Source organism: Pan troglodytes, chromosome 21 (assembly GCF_028858775.2).
Source record: "Pan troglodytes isolate AG18354 chromosome 21, NHGRI_mPanTro3-v2.0_pri, whole genome shotgun sequence".
Taxonomy (NCBI): Eukaryota; Metazoa; Chordata; class Mammalia; order Primates; family Hominidae; genus Pan; species Pan troglodytes.
In genome coordinates, this window is record NC_072419.2 from 69,251,620 (window position 1) to 69,273,123 (window position 21,504).

At 48.8% G+C, this 21,504-nt stretch overlaps 2 protein-coding genes across 7 annotated transcripts in view; one reads left to right on the forward strand and one right to left on the reverse strand.

Annotated features, from left to right (window-relative positions):
• Positions 1-9,021, reverse strand: part of DIDO1 (death inducer-obliterator 1) — a 60,297-nt gene extending 51,276 nt beyond the window's left edge. The window contains exon 1 of the mRNA XM_016938274.3: positions 8,912-9,021. The gene's annotated coding sequence lies outside the window, so the exon portion shown is untranslated. The remainder of the gene's footprint in view (positions 1-8,911) is intronic.
• A 26-nt stretch (positions 9,022-9,047) lies between these two features.
• Positions 9,048-19,631, forward strand: GID8 (GID complex subunit 8 homolog). Of its 6 annotated transcripts, none has more exons than XM_063802733.1 (7): positions 9,048-9,363; positions 9,711-9,935; positions 10,316-10,447; positions 12,645-12,774; positions 14,145-14,341; positions 14,653-14,850; positions 15,897-19,631. In XM_063802733.1, the coding sequence occupies exons 4-7, from the start codon at positions 12,657-12,659 to the stop codon at positions 16,068-16,070; spliced, it is 687 nt and encodes a 228-aa protein (XP_063658803.1). In that variant the 5' UTR covers positions 9,048-9,363; positions 9,711-9,935; positions 10,316-10,447; positions 12,645-12,656; the 3' UTR covers positions 16,071-19,631. The 6 variants fall into 6 exon arrangements, with proteins under 6 accessions (XP_063658803.1, XP_063658805.1, XP_001147288.1 ...); XM_063802735.1 differs by having other exon boundaries at positions 9,835-9,935; XM_063802734.1 differs by lacking the exon at positions 10,316-10,447 and having other exon boundaries at positions 9,155-9,363.
• Positions 19,632-21,504: the final 1,873 nt, after the last annotated feature.

Below are 21,504 nucleotides of genomic sequence, written 5' to 3' on the forward strand. Positions count from 1 at the left end.
ACAATCCGGAAAACTCAGCAATTCTTTAAAAAAAAAAAAAAAGGCTTTCCGCTGTTATAAGCCTCCTTCCTATGACTCAGGGTCCGCAGCAGAATACCCTGACCCAAAATTAAAATACTATGACAAAAATACTCCAGGAGGCAGCCGGCTTTACTTCGTTTAAAGCCGGATTTCGCTTAGTCCCGTGAAAGCGAAGGAGCACCAGCGCTTCCTGATTCCGCACAGTTCTCTCGGCAGAGACGGCCCGTCCTCTCCAAGAACCGGAAGCCGGACAGCGTCAGGACGTTTTATTCTTCTCACCTGGGATTCAGAGAGGCAGCAGCCAAGGACAGGGCCCCCGCCGAGGCCACCGGGCAGCGTCCAGGTCTCGGCCTTTGGGAGGGGCGCAGCGGGGGAGGGGCACGGGGAGGGGCGAGGGCGGGGCGCGCCTGGGCCTCGGCGCTGGGCTCCTCCTCTGCCCGCTCCGGGGACACCCACAGGATTCTTGCAGACCTCTGCCGAGGCAGGATGGAGGCCTGCAGGGATGCACCGCGGGCCCGCGACCCGGGCGGCCGGAACATAGTTCTTTCTGGCCGGAGATCGGCCCGGTCGTGAGTCGTGTCTGTGCCAGGCCCCCCACGCTGTGCTCCAGGGCCTCAGTGCCCGGCGCGCCGGGGGCTGTATCGCCAGCCACTTGGGGCAGGAAAAAGGAATCACAAAATACAACCCTCTCCTTTACCCAGAAGGAGAACGTGGATTCCCAGAAAAAAAAAAAAGCATATATATATATATATGTATATATATATGTATATATACACATACATATATATATATATGCCTACTGTTTTCTTATTGCTAACAAAAACTTCAGCCACTGTGTGCTGTTTTTTTTTTTTGAGAAACTGATGAATTTTCTTTACTTTTACATTGTATAAGGCCAGCTAACTTTAACAGTTAATTTTAGATAAATCAACTCACCAATGCTAAAAGGTGTCACAATCAAATCGTCCACTACTTCCCCTCAAAGCAAACAGTAAAGCACTGCCTTTGGCTCCTTTAAAGAATACTAACCAGATCTGCCGGGCGCGGTGGTTCAAGCCTGTTCCCAGCACTTAGGTAGGCCGAGGTGGGCGGATCGCCTGAGGTCCTGAGGTTAGGAGTTCAAGACCAGCCTGACCAACATGGTGAAACCCCATCTCTACTAAAAATACAAAAATTAGCTGGGCGTGGTGGCAGGTGCCTGTAATCCCAGCTACTCAGGAGGCTAAGGCAGGAGAATCGCTTGAACCCGCTGCACTCCAGCCTGGGTGACAGCGAGACTCTGTCTCAAAGAAACAAACAAACAAACAACAACAACAAAACACAGATCTTTGTCTACCAAAGGGCAAATGCTACGTTTGTGCATCACTGAGTAACAGCACTGCCAGAAAAGGCAACTTCACAGAATTCACCCACTCAATGAATTCCACTGAATGCTGTCTTGAGACAACCAACACAGAGGGAGAGCATGGACGATAGTGGGTAAGATAAGGGGAACCGGCAAGATGGAAAAGGGCCAGGAAACAAAAGAATTCAAGGAAAAACAGAAACAGAAGTTAAACTTTGTGTTCCAACCCCAAAGACCTCTAGAAAGCTGTGGGATGTGATGGAGCTACACGTTCTATGCGGCATAGGAGAATCATACCAATTTTCTGTCTTTTAGACAAAAGAATAAATGTGAAATAGGAAAAAGGGAGGGAAATGAGACGGGAGGAGGGCATCACCCCCCTTAATGCTGTACCAAATTACTATACAAACTGAATTTTTGTAATTAGAATTATGGACAGTGTCTTATCATTTGTATGTTACCAGAAACCTGTGCTATGACTTTTAACTAGAAAAACAACAAGGGATGGATCTTTCTTTGGTCACATTAGCCTCTGTAAGTTACTCAAGACAGCTGCAATGAACTGACAACAATATCCACAAACAAGGCAAAAGGAACTTCTCATGGCAGGGAACTGAATCTGGATGTTATTCTCAGTTCTGTCATTTTCCAGATACCTTTAGAAAGAATGGGCTGCAGTTTGTGTTGTTGTTTTCCTTGAGACAAGGTCTCACCCTGTTGCCAGGCTGGAGTGCAGTAGTGTGATCTTGGCTGTCTGCAACCTCTGCCTCCCAGGCTCAAGCAACCCTCCTGCCTCACCCTCCCAAGTAGCTGGGACTACAGGTGCATGCCACCACACCTGGCTAATTTTTGTATTTTTTGTAGAGATGGGGTTTCACTGTGTTGCCCAGGCTGGTCTCGAACTCCAGGGATCTACTCACCTCTGCCTCCCACAGTGCTGGGATTCCGAAGGCACGAGCCACAGTGCCTGGCCTGAGCTGCAGTATTTCTATATCTTCTGCTAAGGAGTGAACACATTAATACAGAACCATGCTTATCACTCCTTCCTCTGAGAATGTTTCATGTTTCTCTAAGGTGTCTACGTTTTCTCTTTGAGGTCAGTGAAAAGTAAATAAAAACAACTTTGGAATTAATATTTTAGTTAAGTATAGGGCAAAAAACTATTTCTTTTCTGACTGGTTTTATCTCAACCATCTTTAAAGGAACACAGCAAACAAGATAGCCAAAAAAACGCTTGGACAGATTCTGACAGAATAAGAGTAAAGTAGTCGTACCCAGATAGGACATTTACCCTTACAGGCTCTTCACACCACGGAATAGAGACCCGCGAAAAAGGGGAAACGAACCCATAGACGACTGAATTCCTGCACTTGCTGGCGAGCACCAGGAGGAAGGTGCAGGGATGTCCATGAGGTCAGACACAGCCATCAGTTCACACTGCATTCCAGACGCAATGGGCCCCGGCCCCATTCTTGGGCCTTCTACCTAACCTCAATGCCTTGGGAGTATGGGACCTTAGGGGGAAGGATAGGGCTACAATTGTGCAGGCTACAATTAAAGATTTTTTTCTTAAATGAAAACACTTTAAGAAGTGAAAGAGACTTCAGTAACCTTCCAGAATTTGTCCAGATAGGAACAACTATATAAATTAATTCCTGCTCTTGCTTAGTTCACAAAAACAAAATGGTAAAACTGAGAAAGAGTGTGTTTGGAGGAAATACCAACAACAACAACAAAGACTGAGGTATTAGCAGTTTCCAAAAGACACCCAAATGGGAACTGGAGGTTTTTTCCCTTCAGGGAGGTCTTGCTTTGTTGACCTGGCTGGTCTCAAACTCCTAGCCTCAAGGGATTCCCCTGTCTCAGCCTCCCCAAAGTGCTGGGATTGTAGGTGTGAGCCACCCTGCCTCTTTCATTCCAATAGGAAAGTATTTAAAGAGTAAATGTAGGGCAAGGCACGGTGGCTCACGCCTGTAATCCTGACACTTTGGGAGGCCCAGGAGAGAGGATCACTTGAGCCCAGGAGTTGAAGGCCAGCCTGGGAAACATAGGAACTCTTATTTCTACTTCTACCTGCCCATCAGACACGTGATGACAACAGCTGCATGCATACAAATAACTTAAGACACAGACAGAACTATCCACATGTATGTGTGTATATTTACATATATTTTTTGTTAATTTTTATAAAAAAGAAAAGTCAGATCCCAAACCAATAACTGTCTATCAAATCCTGACCAGCCAGGTTCAAACTACATAATCAAACTCAAATGAAATAGTACATAAACAATGCTTTGACCATGTACATTGCTACTAAAAAAATACTCTTTGGCCTTTCCCACTGGTCTGCAATGGCAGGACTGTATCACCTTCCCTCCTACCACATTTGTTTCAGGTAACAGTATGCTAGATACGGTTTGTCTCAACCTCAGCAGGAGTTAAAGGTTTTAAAAAAATAAAAATAAAAATCAAGAAAAGATTATTCTTGCTCTCACCCAAACTTTCAAAATATTCAGTGCTTTCTGATTTAGTGGTATAATCTAGAAAGGGAAATAAAATCAGGCAAAAAGAGGGAGGGGGAAGGTCACCTGTATCAAACAATCACCAGTGAAGATTCTTTACAGGGTCTGGGTTCACCAGACACATGGTGTCAGAATATGTGCAGCAGGCCAGGCGCCATGGCTCATGCCTGTAATCCCAGCACTTTGGGAGGCCCAGGCAGGTGGATCACCTGAGGTCTGGAGTTCGAGACCAGCCTGACCAACATGAAGAAACCCCATCTCTACTAACAATACAAAATTAGCCGGGCGTGGTGGCGCATGTCTGTAATCCCAGTTACTCAGGAGGCTGAGGCAGGAGAATCGCTTAAACCGGTAGGTGGAGGTTGCAGTGAGCCAAGATCGTGCCATTGCACTCCAGCCTGGGCAACAAGAGTGAAATTCTGTCTCAAGCAAAAAAAACAAAACAAACAAAACAACAAAAAAAGAATATGTGCAGCAGACTAAATAGTAAAATTCTTCCTTACCTCTTTCCAACATCTCTAATTGTTTAAAATACTGTGAAAAGTGAAGTCCATGAAAATTGAGGTCTGAGTGTTTCCTACCTACTTCTGCTAACCATTCTAAGCATCAACAACTGATGGGTTTATCAATTATCCTGAAAAATAAGGTGGTTTGATTTGCCCAATCTCTTTGAAAGCCTGAAGTCTCCAGTATGTAGGGGTTTGATTTTATGCTTTTGGGTTTTGAGAGTAAAACAAAACATCCATGGGAATAATGTGGTTTTGAAACATGGCTGATATCCTGGTTTTTAAACATTCTATGATTTGAGTAAAGGAAGCACTCTATGCAGTGGTTCACACCTGTAATCCCAGCACTCTGGGAGGCTGAGGCAGGAGGACTGCTTGCACACAGAAGTTTGAGAACAGCCTGGGCAACATAGTGAGACCTCTCCTCTACAAAAAATAAACAAAATTAGCTGGGTGTGGTGGCTTCCGCCTGTAGTCCCAGCTACTCAAGAGGCTAACATGGGAGGATTAGCTGGGAGGTGTAGGTTGCAGTGAGCCATTATCACGCCATTGCACTCCAGCCTGGGCAAACTGCTTTCCCCTTTTTAAAAACTCATTAATGTTCTTTTAAGATTAATATACCTTTAGCATTCCTCTTTCTGTTCATCTCTTTCAATATGAAACAACTCAAGTTCAAAGCCGCCACCTCAGCTTGCAAAACACTGGAAGCTCTGAACACCTGGTTGCCCCTCAGCTGACTGTAAGGGCCAAGCCTTTGGTTTCTCTCGTCCACATGCCCACCTCTGTCATAGGAAAGCTCAGGCAGTTGATGAATCCAGCAGGCTGAAGTCCTTGTCACTGTCCCAGATGTCAACCCGTGTGGCCCTGCACCCTCTCCTGTCCCGGGACCCACCTACCTCTTTCCTGCTCTCCTGCACTCTTGGTGACCCTCCATGCTGGTGGCTTCAGGGCTCTGGCCCAGGCTCTCCTCCTCTCCCTCCACCCATACCTTCTCCACGGAGACTTCATGCACACCTGGCTGTAGTTGCCTTTATCTCTGCCTGGATCTGGGCACCATCATTCACCTGCTCCCCTGGCATCTCCACGTGAATGCCTCAAATGCACTTCAAAACCTACCTAACACATGCAAAATGAGCTTAGGACTTCTGACCTCCCTACTACATACATCCAGGCTCTTCTCTGGCGTTCCCTATCCAGAGGATGGTCCCACCACCCTATAAATTCATAGGCCAGAAGCTGAGAAATTATCCTTGACCCCCCTCCCTGCTCCTCAGTCTCACCTGCTGCTGCAGCATTTTGTGGCATCTAGCTCACTGCTCACTTCTCAGTACATAAGTGCATGGCCCTAATGGCTTCTGAACACCTTCAACATACTACGCTGTCTTCACCTCACCCCTGCTCACCACACTCCAATGTTTCCCATTCCCATCGCATCCCTCAACTTCTTGCTCTCTCACCAAAAACCATCAAATGGGGAGTTTTGGCACCTTTACCCTGGACTTCCCTGCCGCCTGGAAACTGCTAACATAGCTTCTCGAAACTCGACACCCTGTGGCTTCAGGGAGCGCCTTTGAAGCCCCTGGTTCTTGTCAGACCCCCTGGCCACTTTCTTGCTACCCTTCATAGGCAGCTTCTTCCTTAGTGAATACAGCTTGCAGCTCTGCATTCTGGACTTGATCCACTCCTTGTCTCCATGGGCTTCCTCTGAATACTGTACCCATCAACTCTCAACTCTAGCCCTGCTCTTCCCCTTGAGCTTTAGATGTGTCCCACAGGCACCTCCAATTGAATGAGGCCCACGGTGAACTCACCACCTTTCCCTCGTTGTTGCACCTCCTTCTTCTTCATGATCATTCTCAGTTGGTGCCACCACCTCATCAGCTGGGCTACTCACCCGCATCACTCTGGTCTTCCTTCTTAGCTCCCACAAATTGTCAGTCACCAAGGACTGCTCATTTCCATCCTGACTGAAGGTCTCTTTCCATTTTTGCTAGTATTGCTTCCAGTTAAGATCCTCATAATCATTCACTCATTTATTCCTTCATCACTCAACAAATAAATATTTATGGAGCTCCTATTACGATTTAGCCATAATCAACTCACATGAAGCTTACCATTTTATGGTGAATCATGACATCCCATCAGACAGCAACCACACAGACCGTGTGCTAAGAGCTACGAAGAGCTAAGCTAGGATTCTGTGCAAGCATAAAGGAAAGGCACTCCATCCAGCTTTGTTAGGGAAGACTTCCCCGAGAAAGCCATGTCTCTACTGAGGAGGTGAGCAGGAGTTAGCCTAGGGAAGGCTGTTAGCTAGGGCCCAGACTGAGAGCACAGCGATAACAAAGCTTGTTGACATGAGAAAACCTCCAATCAGCTGGGATGGCTGGAGCAGAGAGTAAGATCAGCAGTGCAGACTTATAGCTGCGCTAACTTTACACAGGCAATTGGGGAGTCCCCAAGGGATGTTAGAAGGATAGAGTCAATGAGTGATGGCTTTTGGAGAGATCACCCTGTCTGCTATGTGAGAGGTAGTGACAGGACTTCTGGAACTCAACAGGAGTTACGAAGACATCCTGGCAATCCAAAAAGCAAAGATGATGGCTTCCATGTTATGGTGGAAGAGGCTGGGAAACAACACAAAGGAGCCAGTTTCTAGAGAGTTGATTAAGGAGGGGGCTCGAGCAGGACTTGGTAACCGGTTGGCTGTTGGGAGGAGGGGCATTAACCTGTGACCCACAGGCAGGCACTGAGACAGCCTCTTTGGACTGGAATGTTAAGGAATGTCACCTTAAGGCGCTAGCACTCAAGCTTTCTGCTCGTGCATCCCCTTGCACACTTTTTCCTTGACGTTCAGGCTGGGCATGGTGGCTGACGCCTGTAAACCCAGCACTCCCAGAGGCCGAGGCGGGAGGATAGCTTGAGCCCAGGAGATCGAGACCAGCCTGGGCAAGAAGGCAAGACCCCGTCTCTAAAAAACTTTAAAAAATAAAAATAGGCCGGATGCGGTGGCTCATGACTGTAATCCGAGCACCTTGGGAGGCCGAGGGGTGATCATTTGAGGTCAGGAGTTCGAGACCAGCCTAGCCAACATGGTGAAACCCCACCCGTATTAAAAATACAAAATAATTAGCCGGGCGTGGTGGCGGGTGCCTGTAGTTCCAGCTACTCGGGAGGCTGAGGCAGGAGAATCACTTGAACCCAGGAGGCGGAGGTTGCAGTGAGTCGAGATCATGACAGTGCATTCCAGCCTGGGCAACAAAGTGAGACTCCTTCTCAAAAAATAGAATAAAATAAAATCAAAATAGGCCGGGAGCGGTGGCTCACGCCTGTAATCCCAGCACTTTGGGAGGCCAAGGAGGGCGGATCACGAGGTCAAGACATTGAGACCAGCCTGACCAACAAGGGGAAACCCCGTCTCTACTAAAAATACAAAAATTAGCTGGGCGTGGTGGTGCGCCCCTGTGGTCCCAGCTACTCGGGAGGCTGAGGCAGGAGAATCGCTTGAACCCGGGAGGCGGAGGTTGCAGTGAGCCGAGATGGCGCCACTGCGCTCCAGCCTGGGCAAGAGAGTGAGACTTCGTCTCAAAATAAATAACTAAATAAAGACCAATAACTGTTTCCCATAGGGTTATGTAGTTGCAAATGAAAAAATTACTGGCATGTACTGCCTCTGCGTATGAAGCATAATTTTGTCAAGACCTTATACCTGTAGATTTAGCTCTTTCGATTAACGGAAAATGTCCAAAATCAGTCTCCTCCAACCTATTTGCCGAACTGGACTTACTGTCGCTGAGTAGACCGACCGACATAGCTCACACGTTATTCAGCTCGCTTGTAAGCAAACACACGAAACCACCTCACCCCTGACTTCAGAAAGAAGCCGTCCCGTGAATTCCTCACAGATGAAATCAGGGGCTGCCCCTCAAGGACTCTATTTCTTCCTTCGGCTCTAACAAATATTTTAAGTTACTTCCCAGCAACGGAAACATGGGATCCTGCAATGACAGACTTCGCATTCCTCCTGAGCGGACAGGCAATAAGCAAGTAAACGCGCAAATACCCAAGTGCGGCCTCAACCCGCGCTCCTGCCCGGAGGTCTCCAGTCACCGAGTAACCCCCGCCCTGCTCCGCGCCGCCGCCGGGACTCCGCCCCGCAAGCAAGTGGGGTCTTTGTCCCGCGCGCCCTGGCCGCGTCCCGCCCTTCGGCGTAGCCCCTGGGAGGCGCCCTGAGGGCAGGGCCCTTCTGATTCCCCACCTGGCCTCGAGTGAGGACGCGCTCAACAACATCTCGAGTAAAGCGGGGGAACTCGCTTCAACGAGCAGACAGCACAGCTCTCGCCCAGCCCGGTCTCGGGTCAGCCGTCTCTCCCTGGACCTCAGGGACACTAGCCCTGGCAGGCCGCCGGTCGGGAGGGGACTCCTTCACCGTCCGAGGGGCGGCCGCGGACACCCGGCGCCTTTCCCCCGCCCCACCCCGTCCGGCCTCACGCAAACGACAGGAAAAAAGCTGGGACCTTCGCCTCCGACTCAGTGTAGACGTCGCCATCCCGGTTCCAGGTTTCCGCGCTCCAACGCCTCCGCAGCAGCCATCTTGCCAGAGGGCCGACGCCTTTTGACTCTGGCGCCAACCCGTAGTGCGTGGTCGCCGCGAGGGGAGTTCTGCGCAAGTACGGAAGCTGAGTTTCCGCGCTTCCGGGAGGCCGTCCGCCCCGCCCCCTCGCGGGGGCGCTTCATTGGTCATCGGCTCGCGCTCTCGCGCTCTCTTGCTGTCGCGAGAGGTGCTGAGGGGCGGCCGCCGGTGCGCCTGCCCTCCCGCTCCCCGCCCCCGCCCCCGCCCCCGCCGCGGCCCCCACCTCTGCCTCCTTCTACTCGGGCGCCCCGGCCGCCGCCACCTCTCCCCAGCCCAGGAGAGGCTGCGGAGCCGCAGCCGCCCAGACCGCGCAGCGCGGGAGGCAGGTTCCGCACGGTAAGATGGCGGCGGCGGGCCCGGGCGGCCGGGCCGAGCGTCTCCCGGGGCCGGGGCGGGCGGGGAGGCGGGATGTGGCCGGGGTGCGCGCCGCCCCCGCTCTGGGGGCCTTGGAAGCGCCGGCGCTGGCAGGTGCGGAATTGGGGCGCGCAGTGAGTCCCGGCCCGGACGGCCGCCCCGCGCCGGTGCCCAGGGGGCAGTCAGGGCTCAGCCTCCAGGCGCGCGGCCTCAGGCGCTGGTGTTCTGGGGCGGTCCCCGGCCAGCCTGAGGGGCGGCGGTAGCTGTCTCTGTGGAGGAGCGACGTCTGTAACGACGTCTTTTTAATAAAATCTGCTGCTTTAAAGCAGAAACCGAGCGGGTGAGGACGTAAAGTGTGGCATGGAAAGTAGGAGTCTTCAGCACACGGATGTTTTCTTCTGCTGAATCTTTTTATGCTGGAGTTTGAGACTACCGAGTTCTTCCTGCTAACAGGACTGGCCAGTTCTACAAAGTTGTTGCTTTTCATGGGCGCACGTAACTGCCCGGAGTGGAAGCGCTGTGAGTGCTGATCACCGAATGGGCCGAGAGAAAAGGTGCCTTTTCCTAGGGAGCTCTTAACGTTGGTCCTAGGGCCGGGCGCGGTGGCGGAGGTCGAAGTGGGCGGATCACTTGAGCCCGCGAGTTCGAGACCAGCCGGGGCAACAGCGAGACTCCCTTCTCTGCTAAAAATAAAAAAATTAGCCAGGCAGAGTGGTGCGCTCCTGTTGTCCCAGTTACTCTGGAGGCTGAGGTGGGAGGATCGCTTGAGCCCAGGAGGTCGAGGCTGCGGTGAGCCATGATCGCGCCACTGCCCTCCAGCCTGGGCGACAGAGCGAGGCTCTGTCTCAAAAAAAAAAAAAAAAGAAAGAAAAAAGAAAAAGAAAATGAGTCCTTAAGTTACCATTAATTGTCGTGAATAAAAAGTTGGTCTCAGTGAGTTTTGCAGTTGACTACGAAAGATGGGTGTTCGTGTGTGACAGCGACTCCTGGTTTCTCCTCCACTTGACCTGCCGCTCCACATCAAGTTTTCTTCTGCTGGTGCCACTTTCTCTGCTTTACCTTCAAGGTTGGCATCCTCCAAGTAATGACGATTCTCATTCCCTATCTACGCTCTTCCTATGGTCTTTGCTGAATTCTTGGCTTTAAATATCCCTGTGCCCCAGCACACCCCCTCCCCGCCCCTTATTTCACGAATTCATGTTTTCAGCACTGAGCTCAGGAGCTGTAATTCAGACACCTACTTGATTTCTCCAGACGCATGTCTAATAGTCACGTCAAACTTGCCCTGCTTCTCAAACCTGTTCTTCTTCCAGTCCTTCCTCCTTATTTGTGGCCCCATCTTGCAGGGCCTCTCATGCTTGAAACCTGTGACCATCTTCGATTCTTCCCTCTCTTTTGTCCGGTAATCTGTCTAGCAGCAGCCATTGACTCTGGCCAAAGCATCTTGATCTCACCTTGCTCTCCATCTCTTCTGCCGATGTTCTCTCTCGCTTGGGTGTCTCCCTAACGCACTGGCTGCTCAGATCTCACCACCCTGCATTCATCCCATTTTCAGCCAAGAGACCATAGTTTTTTAATTTATTGAAACACTTTAGCAGTACTTCGTATAAAGTAGTATGTGTAACGTATATATCAGTGGCAAAAGAGAAAGACAGAGTGGACGGTGGCGTGCCCCTGCCTGTCTCAGGTACCCACCCATTCTCCCAAAGCCGGAACAGCTGCCTCTGGGGCTTCAGCCATTTGCCCCTCCCACAGGTAACCCCCTCCTGAGTGTCAGCTTTCATGCCCTTATTTTAAAAAAAGACAAACAAAATAGGTTTGCCACGTACATATTTGTTGCTAAAGCACATGTCATGTATTTTGCCTTGTTGTTCCTGATAAAACTCACGCCAGATTTGGCCTCTCTTGCAACTCTCTTTTTCTTTTTTTTCTTTTTTTCTTTTTTTTTTTTTTTTGAGACGGAGTCTCGCTCTGTCGCCCAGGCTGGAGTGCAGTGGCACCATCTGGGCTCACTAGAAGCTCCGCCTCCCGGGTTCACGCCATTCTCCTACCTCAGCCTCCCGAGTAGCTGGGATTACAGGCATCTGCCACCATACCCGGCAATTTTTTTTTTTTTTTTTTTTTTTTTTTTTTTTTTTTTTGAGACGGAGTCTTGTTCTGTCGCCCAGGCTGGAGTGCAGTGGCATGATCTCGGCTCACTGCAATCTCCGCCTCCCGGGTTCACGCCATTCTCCTGCCTCAGCCTCTGGAGTAGCTGGGACTACAGGCGCCCGCCACCGAGCACGGCTAATTTTTTGTATTTTTATTAGAGACGGGGTTTCACCGTGTTAGCCAGGATGGTCTGGATCTCCTGACCTCGTGATCCGCCCGCCTCGGCCTCCCAAAGTGCTGGGATTACAGGCGTGAGCCACCGCGCCGGGCCGCAACTCTCTTTTTTCATTCAGCATTGTTTTATGAGAGTCATCCAGGTGACTTTGTGTCATGTTCATTTATTTTAACTGCTTTATGAAATTCTCTTGTGTGAATACATGACCACAGTCCCTTCTCAGCAATGCTAAAAATCTAAACATCTCTGAAACCAAAGTTTTTGGTTTTGTTTTCAACCTATTTGGCGGCCAAAACCTCACCAGGTAAAGTTTAATAGCCTCTACCACTTAGCATAGATACCTAACACATTTCAGTGAAGAAATAACGTCTGATGATGGGGAGTGCCCCCAAACTGCAGTGAGGCTGTTACATGGTAAATTGTGCCAAATAATCGTTGTACATTGAAGAATTCTGAATTCCAAAACCCATCTGCCCAAGGGTTTTAAACATGCAGTTCTGTGCGCCACAGTCCCTTGGTCCACGCTGCTGTTGAATGAACGCTCAGGTGGGTGGCTTCCACATTCCTGCCGCTTTGAACGGTGCTTCTGTGAACAGCGTTGTCTGTGTTTGGTGCATCCTGGTGAGTTTTTCTAGAATATAAATGTATTAAAAGTAGAATTGCTGGGTTGTGAGGAGCACACATGTTCAGCTTTGTAAGGAGTACCAGATTGTTTTGTAGCACAGTCCGTTCTCCTGATACCAGAGTAGAAAAAGTTGAAGTGAGCTTATTCTTTGCTAAGCATTGGCGTTCTCAGTCTGGTGGGTGTCCCACGGCAGCATTGTCTTTCCGTACATGCTCAGTGTGGGATTCTCCGGCTCACAGCTCTTCCAGCGCTGCCCTCTGCCCTTGGAGGAGCATCTAAACCCCTCCCTCAGCTGTTATTTTTTTCCTGTAGAAATAAATCAGAATGAGTTATGCAGAAAAACCCGATGAAATCACGAAAGATGAGTGGATGGAAAAGCTCAATAACTTGCATGTCCAGAGAGCAGACATGAACCGCCTCATCATGAACTACCTGGTCACAGGTAATGGCTTACAGTGAGGATGCTGTTGCGTGAATGTGATTCTCCCTTTTTGAACACATAAGGAGTGCTGTAGCACTGAGGTTTGATGATGTAGTTATTTGTGTTCAGACATTATGAAAACACAATGCTAACCTGGTAAGTTTGGAAGTTATCATGTGAAAGCCTTTTCTGAAGATGAGATTATTCCAGGTCTCTGAGACCTAACACAAACCCATTTTTCAGCCTTTGACAGTTTTACAGTTACTCAAAATAATTGAGACTGTTGTGAAGTAAGTATATTGAAAGCCCAAATAGTTGATCTCTTCTGGCCAGTCTGCAAAAATATGCTGGCCTGTTTCTGGAAAGTATGCCCAACTCAGAGGATGGGAATGGGGAAGAGCAGAAGCGTGCAGAGGGAAATAACACTCAGGCTGTTCTTGATGTCAACTGGAGGAAGGGCAGTGCTGCATATGGCAAGAAAATAGATGTTTTTAAAAGACATGACATGAAAAATCTCCCTCCTGTTAGTCCCCAGTTCCTTCTCCCAAATTAATCTCTGTGAAACTTTTTTGGGCCAAGCATGGTGGCTCATGCTTATAGTCCCAGCACTTTGAGAGACAGAGGAAGATTGTTCGAGCCTAGGAATTCCAGACCAGCCTGGGCAGCATAGTGAGACCTTGTCTGTACAAAAAAAAAAAAAATGTTAATTAGCTGGATGTGGTGGCTTGTGCCTGTAGTCCCAGCTACTTGGGAGGCTGAGGTGGGAGGATCACTTAAGCCCGGGAGGCGGAGGTTGCAGTGAGCCAAGATTGTGCCACTGCACTCCAGCCTGGGAGAGTGAGTGGGACCCCATCTCAAAAAAAATATTTTTGGAAGGTGAAGAGGAAATTTAGGCCTATAATTATGTCGGGGGCAGGGGAAGGGGCACACATGCTGGCTTTGAAAAATTGTAGACACTCTTAAGAGGTGGGAGTCAACAGGCTACTGCAGGTATAGCTGACCATGGAGGGCCCCTGTGCTGTGGAGGCTGAGCCAGTGTGACTTGCCTAACCTGGCACCAGAGCTGCGGCTGCTGGCGTCTGGAGCTATTATCTGTCCTCTCAAAGGAGCCCACACCAACACACTGGGCCAGCAGCCATTCTGGCCTCTTTGGCTAATGGGTTAGAGTTTTTGGATGGGATAACAAGGAATGAAGTATACTCTTCTCATTTTCTATATGTATTTTGAGAGCATAACTTGTAAATTATAAAGATATTAATACCGAGTTCCTGAGAAAGTGTGGTTCACATCAGAGGTTATTAATTGAGGCAATTGGAGTTTCTGGAGATACAAAGTCTTTGCCTTAATTCCTTGCTAACTTTCCTAGCAGTGAAGATGGTTTTTCTTTTCAGAGGGCTTTAAGGAAGCAGCGGAGAAGTTTCGAATGGAATCTGGAATCGAACCTAGTGTGGATCTGGAAACACTTGATGAACGAATCAAGATCCGGGAGATGATACTGAAAGGTCAGATTCAGGAGGCCATCGCCTTGATCAACAGCCTCCACCCAGAGCTCTTGGACACAAACCGGTATCTTTACTTCCATTTGCAGGTATGTTTCAGGAGAGAGTAGTCTGGTTTGCGAATACTTGATAAGTTAAAGTTATTTGCAATGATTGAGAAATAACTAGGCTAATTTGCTTTAATAATGTTATTTCAGTGCATGTGAGGGGGAGGGGTTTGAGTTTGCTCTTTTATGTAGTTCAGAAGCTGTTTTTTGTTTTAAAAATGCAAATCTGATAACTCAGAGATGCAAGAAAAGTCTTCCCTCTGTGATGTACTTTTGATTGGGACCTGGTACCACCTGCCCTAAGTCCCTGGCCTGGGTGTGTGTGGGTCAAGCTTGTCTGTCTCTGCCTCCAGCAACAGCATTTGATTGAGCTGATCCGCCAGCGGGAGACAGAGGCGGCGCTGGAGTTTGCACAGACTCAGCTGGCGGAGCAGGGCGAGGAGAGCCGAGAGTGCCTCACAGAGATGGAGCGTACCCTGGCACTGCTGGCCTTTGACAGTCCCGAGGAGTCGCCCTTCGGAGACCTCCTCCACACCATGCAGAGGCAGAAGGTGGGGCCTGCCAGAGGGAAGCTTTCTTCCATTCCCCATGTGCTCTGAGGGGGCTTCGTGACAACGCCAAGTGTGTGGCTTTGCGGTGTGGACTGAGAGACAGGTGGCTTCTGTGCCTGGGATGCTAAGTGGTTCCTTCATGGCTTTTTTTTTTTTTTTTTGGAGGTGAAGTCTTGTTCTGTCGCCCGGGCTGGAGTGCAGTGACGAGATCTCTGCTCACTGCAACCCCCGCCTCCTGTGTTAAGCAATTCTCCTGCCTCTGCCTCCCAAGTAGCTGGGACTACAGGAGTGTGCCACCACGCCCAGCTAATTTTTGTATTTTTAGTAGAGATGGGATTTCACCATATTGGCCAGGCTGGTCTCGAACCCCTGACCTCAGGTGATCCAGTCTCCCAAAGTACTGGGATTACAGGTGTGAGCCATTGTGCTCAGCCTCTCTCTGGCTTTTAATCTTTTATCTTGTCAAACTATGGACAACGGACTTGGTGACCGTTACAGAGTATTCACACCCTTTGCTGATGTCTTATATTTATCTGAACCTTCTTTCTGTTTATGTCCCAAGTATTTCTCATTTAAAATCCTGTCTTCTGAAACTTTTCTCTCCTCGCTGCTATGTTTTTGTCTGGCAGAACATGACAGCTCCTCGCCTTCCCAGACCCAGGTCCCTCTTCCCCCGGGTCCTCTCCCAGGGGCTCTGTCCTCCCTACACTGTCTTGGAAGGATAGCCTGTCCTGGAGTCCACTTGAGATGTTTTCTTGAGGCTTGTGAGGAGGGTGCTGGTATGTCCTGCTACGCTGGTCTTACCTCTCTCCCAGTCCCCTCAGCACTTTGTTCAAGCCTTGCTCATGGCACTTAACTGCCATCGAGGTTGGATGTGACATTTAACGACCAGACTGTGAGCTTCCCCAGGCAAGGACTATGTATTTCATGTCCCGAGAGTGTCTTGCAGTTAAGAGCTTAATGTTTGTTTAAACTGCCTCTTTTTAATAGACTCTGCTGGTGCTCTGCGTGTATGGTGGTTTTTATCAGATATATTTATATTCTAGGTGTGGAGTGAAGTTAACCAAGCTGTCCTAGATTATGAAAATCGCGAGTCAACACCCAAACTGGCAAAATTACTGAAACTACTACTTTGGGCTCAGAACGAGCTGGACCAGAAGAAAGTAAAATATCCCAAAATGACAGACCTCAGCAAGGGTGTGATTGAGGAGCCCAAGTAGCGCCTGCACTTGTGTGGTGGACCCAACACCACCCCTGCGTCGTGGGACTTGCCTCAGATCAGCCTGCGACTGCAAGATTCTTACTGCAGTAGAGAACTCTTTTTCTCCCTTGTACTTTTTTTTTGACCTGGCATCTTTTTTATAGGGAAAAATGGCCTTTGTAGGCAGTGGAAAACTTGAAAGGAAAGCTGCCGTCTCTTTGGCATTCTGATGCAGAGCCTGCACTCTGGCACTCGCTGAAGAATCTGGAAGGTTGCGGTTTGCTCTTCCAGTGTTCCGGGGGCCTCTGGCTGCTGAAGGATTCGGTCTACCACGGAGGGCTGTGCTGTTAGGCTGCATCCCACTCAAAATACAGGAAAAGCACGAATCATGATTCTGCTTTCTGTTAGCTTAGGCAGACATTGGGCCTTCACCTACAAGTTTTTCCTTACCCCTGTGGTTTTGTGTTTTTTTTTTTTCTTTTTCCATAGGAAAGAATATATAAATTTGTCAATCCTAATTCAAAGATGGCTCGTGTGTGAGGGCATTGAGTTTGATTTGTTTTCCCTTTGGTCTGGGTTGTGTGGCTTTTGGGGGATGCGTGTGAGGGGGCTATGTGTTTTTTAATTTTTTAAATATATATTTTGGTGCTGTGTGTGGTGAGAGACTTGTTCCTAGTGGATCAATGAACCATCTCTTCTGGGCAGTTTTGTTGAAAATAAAGTTTTCTCTTTGATTTCAAGAATGACCAAAATGGCCTCTAAAAGATGTTAATCATCTCAAATGACCTTTTGTCTTTGGGGCGTTCTTCCCCCTGTGATAGCGGCAGTGGCTTTTTCTGGTACCTGCAGCTGGAAAGGCCACTTGGCCCTGTGCTGAGTGAGCAGCCTTCATTAGAGCGAGGCAGCCCTTGGCCGGTGGGGACGCAGAGCCCCAGCAGGTGTTGCATGACTGTTGGCGGAAGGAATGCGTGTTCAGCCTCAGTGATCTGCCCTCCAGCATCTCAGCAGCATCTCATCCTCCATCGTCAGCCGGCTCTGCCGATGTCCTGCTTCTGTTCACTCACAGAACTGTCCCCTGCTCCGTGGTGGGCAGGAGGGAAGTGGTGCAGGGCTGCGTGCATTGCCTGCGAGTCAGGACAGTTGATGGGCACATGGCCTTGTAGCTCTGGGCACAGATGTGTTTGGATTCATTGCAGCGGACCACCGGGCACTGTTGACCCCACTGAGCAGTACTAAGTGTTGGTTTTGTGGATGTTCATGGAATTGCTGACCCATCCAAGGGCGTCCTTTGGAGCCAGTGGAGCCTGCAGGCGCATCTGAGGGGCAGAATGCTGCTAGCACTTGGATCTGGGATCTCGCCTTATTCTCAAGTAGCAAGGCATCTTGACAAGCATGGTCTAGGTCTGGTGGCCAGCTCGCCAGTACCTGAGGCGGTCGGGTCATCTGCCTCTGAGGGACCGTCCTCACCGAGCTCCTGCATCCCTTGAGTGTTGATCAGGAGGTGTCCACAGCATTGTTCTCGCCTCTGAATGATGCTTCTTTCTGTGTTGGAGCCTGGCGAAGTTGTGTTTTCAAGCCCTCTACTTCTCTTTCCAGTGGGTAGGAGCTTTTGGCAGTGTTTACTTTTACCTAGATGGCTTATATAATCCAGTAAGAGATGCAAAGATAAAATTGCTGCGGTTGTTACAGAAGCATGGCGGCCTCCAGACCCATTGGTTGCCCTTTAGATTTCGTAAGGATGCGGTGCTGGGGAGGTGGTGCTTCCCTACCCCCTAGAAATGCTGCCTTCCAACTACCACTCTCCCAGATGTGACCCTTGCGATTATTTCCTCTGAGGTTTGAGGATGAAGATAAGTTGGAGGGAAAGAGAGTAACTAATAGGTGATGAAATATAGCGGAAGCTAGAAGAAAACGGTGAGGTGAGAGAGAGACATCTGCACGTTTTCTTCAACAGCACCAGGTGATTCAGCATATTCCTAATTACCTTTTACTATTCGTGTATATAAGATCGTTTACTTGCATAATATATCATCAATTTGACATATTCTTAAAACTAGAGGGTGTGAGAAGCACAGCAATAGGAAGTCTCGCCACAAACTAGGGGAACACAAATGGGGTCATTCACATGCCTGGACTGTCACTATGTGGCTGTCACGTGAAGTGCTGGTGTTGATTTCCATTTCAGCCAGTGGGTAGCTGATAAGCCAGTGCCAGCATCCAGCATGAGCAGATGTCGGGGAGACTGGGAAGTCTCCAGCGTTACTGCTCTCCTTCCCTTCATGATAAGCCAGTGCCAGCATCCAGCGTGAACAGACGTCGGGGAGACTGGGAAGTCTCCGATGTTACTGCCTGCCTTCCTTTCGTGTAAGGGGCTGCACTTGCTTTTCTCGTGATCTGTTAGTGGACGAGGTCTTCCAAGGAAGTGCTTTGCACACTTTCTTTGCTCCTTTTTACAGTCTTTGTCTTTGCAGCAAGCAAATGAAATTAAGCCACTTTGGGATAATGAACATTCAGTATAATTCTACTTTGTCTCATTTTGGATCTCACTGTTGTCTTTATAAAAATGTCACATTTTACAAAGTAGTTTATTCTTTTTATACTTTCTGGTGGAGAGTGCCTTGAAATAAAATGTGAGAGTATTCTGGTACTCTGTGTTCCAGATGCTTGAAATTGGGTGAGGAATAACCCCTAGTCTGGAATCTTTGTGAAGCATAGGGTTATTGCAAGGCAAATGGGAACTAACACATCTTGCCATTTGAATCAGGGTCTCCAGTTTCTAGAAAAGGCAGACACTGGTTGGGACCAAAGTCTCCATGGCACATGACTGAAGACTGGTGGTCGTGTGTGTGCGGAGTCCACGGAAGCCTCGGGGAGGTGGAGCTGCTCTTTCCATTCCGTCAGGACGTGATCTGAAAACATGTAGAGAAGATGAGTTGAGGACAGCTTTTCTAAGGCAATGTGATGTCTTTGCTTTCTTATTTCTATTTCTGTGCATTGTTAGTTTTGAAGAGTGGAGGAGCTAGGGGCTCCAGAAAGAATCTTACACATGTGTTGAAGACATTGATGTCATAGGGAGCGGGGAGCTGCATTCCCTTCTGGGCTGTTACTGCTAAATCTCAGTGTGAACAGACCAGGCGGAAAGCTTGGTGGCCAAGCAGTCTGTGTGCTTCCCCGCTGATGGAGAACGTTGCATTGTTCGCAATAGGGCCTCGTGGGTGTAGCCGCACGGCAGACCCATGGCTGGCGCAGCTGCCTGTTGCTGTCTGTCTTCAGTAACTGCTGCTCTGTTAACTGTTCTATTCTGATACTACGTGTGTTGTTTTTTACAACAGGTATGTTTTTGTTTCAGAAATATGTATTGCTTTTCTCATATTTTTTGCAAATTGTATTGTCAACATGGGTCATTTAAAGTCCTGTATGAACCATAACCTGCTGTGGTACCTTTGTACATGTTTGATTCTGTACTCTTTATTCCAGCGTGGCATATGTGCCCCTCAGTATCTTTTGAGAAGTGCGGAATAGGTTGCTTCTACCACCTGTTCTTAATGTAACAGTAAAAGTTTTCACATTTTTCTCAGAACTGTTATCTGGAAGCTCTTTTTTTTCCTAAGGGTATTTTAATAACAAATACTAATGCATTTGTATTGAAAGTTGGTATCTTGGAATGGAAGGACAGAAGAAAGCTCACCTCTTGGAACTGTAGTTGGCTCTCCTCTCACTCTGACAGTGCTGCCCCTTTTAGTTTGTAAATCTGTACTTGGTGTGTTTAATTTGAAACCTATCGGCTGTTCTCTTGACTGGGGCACTTAATGTTTCATAAACTAGTTTCCTTGGTGTGAAGGAAGTAGTACTTTTGAGCTACCCACTGCATGATTTTAAACTGATTTTAATAGCCTAAGTAATTACTCTTTTTTTTTTTTTTTTTTTGCTTAATGAAATTTTCCAAACATATTAAAAACAGAGGGAATACGCCAGCACATCCCAGTATCCACCAGTCAGCCTGACACCCACCACCACCTGCCAGAGCCCCAGGCAGGAGATACTACAGGTGTCTGATTCTGGGTGGCTACCATGCTTTCAGGGCCATGAGCGTCTTCATGAGTGGAAGGCAGTTGTAGGGTTCTTGGAAAGGACTCAGACTGACCGCTTCAAGGGCCTGAGGTGAAATTCAGAAACTGCCCATGCAGAGAAGCTGAGCAGCGGGCATCATGGAGCGAGGCGTTGAGAGCTTGCATGTTTGTTGGGTATCAGAGAACAGGGAAGGCCTCTCCTCACCTGCTGCTCCTCCCTATGTGGCAGTGGCATGTCACAGTGTTCTTGATGTTCACACACCTGTGCTGGTCCATTAGCCTCATGGGTCAGAAGGCAGCACGGTAGTTCTTAGTGGAGGTGGGCATCACCAGGAATGCTTCAGTGTGAGCTCCCACACTACAGTCTGGAGGCTCACACCATCCTTGCACACATGGCCTTCCTGTCTTAGATATTCTGCCTTATTTTGGAATGCCATCTTTGCTTGTGGTTTTTCACTTCTGTTAAAGTAGAACATGGGGTTTGAATGGGCCTTTGGTGTAACTAGCTATGGCAAGAATATTCTAAGAGATGTGCTCCTTGGAGGTACAATGTCCTGAGCTTGTTTGCCTTTTCCAGAAGCCACAAAATGGCTTTGAAGATAAACAGGCCTATGCTACAGAGCCACCGGCACAAGGCACCTGATGTGCAGGAGCTGAGGTGCAGCCTGTGGTTAATTGATAATAATCATGTCCCCACATCTGCACAGTGGGGGCTGTTTCTCTCATTTCACACCCCACTATCCACCAGTCAGCCTGGTGCTTGTGTGTGGGGAATATTTAAAGGGAATGTGATGTTCTGATTTGTCTGTAACATTTCAGTGTCACCTAGTTCAAGGCCAGGTTTACGGGTCCAAATTGTCCATAGTACAGAAGACCATTTATCAGGTGAAGCCCATAAAGCCATAGGCACAGCTATAAACAAAAGAATTCATGAAAGGAGTAACAACTGAAGGTGAGTGGGTTTCCTCACGTTTGTAAATGCAGGTCACGTTGCAGGCTCTTCCGCCAGCTGTCCGTCCATGCAAGGCAGTTGGTCACCCCGCAGGCTCACTTCGGAGATGAAGAGTGCTGGGTGCAGCAGCGCCTCCTGTCCTTGGGTCTCTGTGTATTTGAGGTGGAATTGATGAGCTTGGGAACCAGGGAGAAGCGGTGGAGCTGCTGTTGCCTTGAGCTGCCCGTGTCAGGCAAGGTCTCCGCCTGGCTGGTCTCCGCCTGGCTGTGACTTCTGCTTCCTGGAGACACATCTGTAGGCGTTCCTCACACAAACAAGGTTTTCTCCCTCTTGTGGATCACGGTGTGTGACTGACAGCTTTGGTAATTTTCCCAGCTGGCTTTGAAAGTGAAGCAGGCTGACCCGTCACCAAGAATTCTCTGCCATGGAGG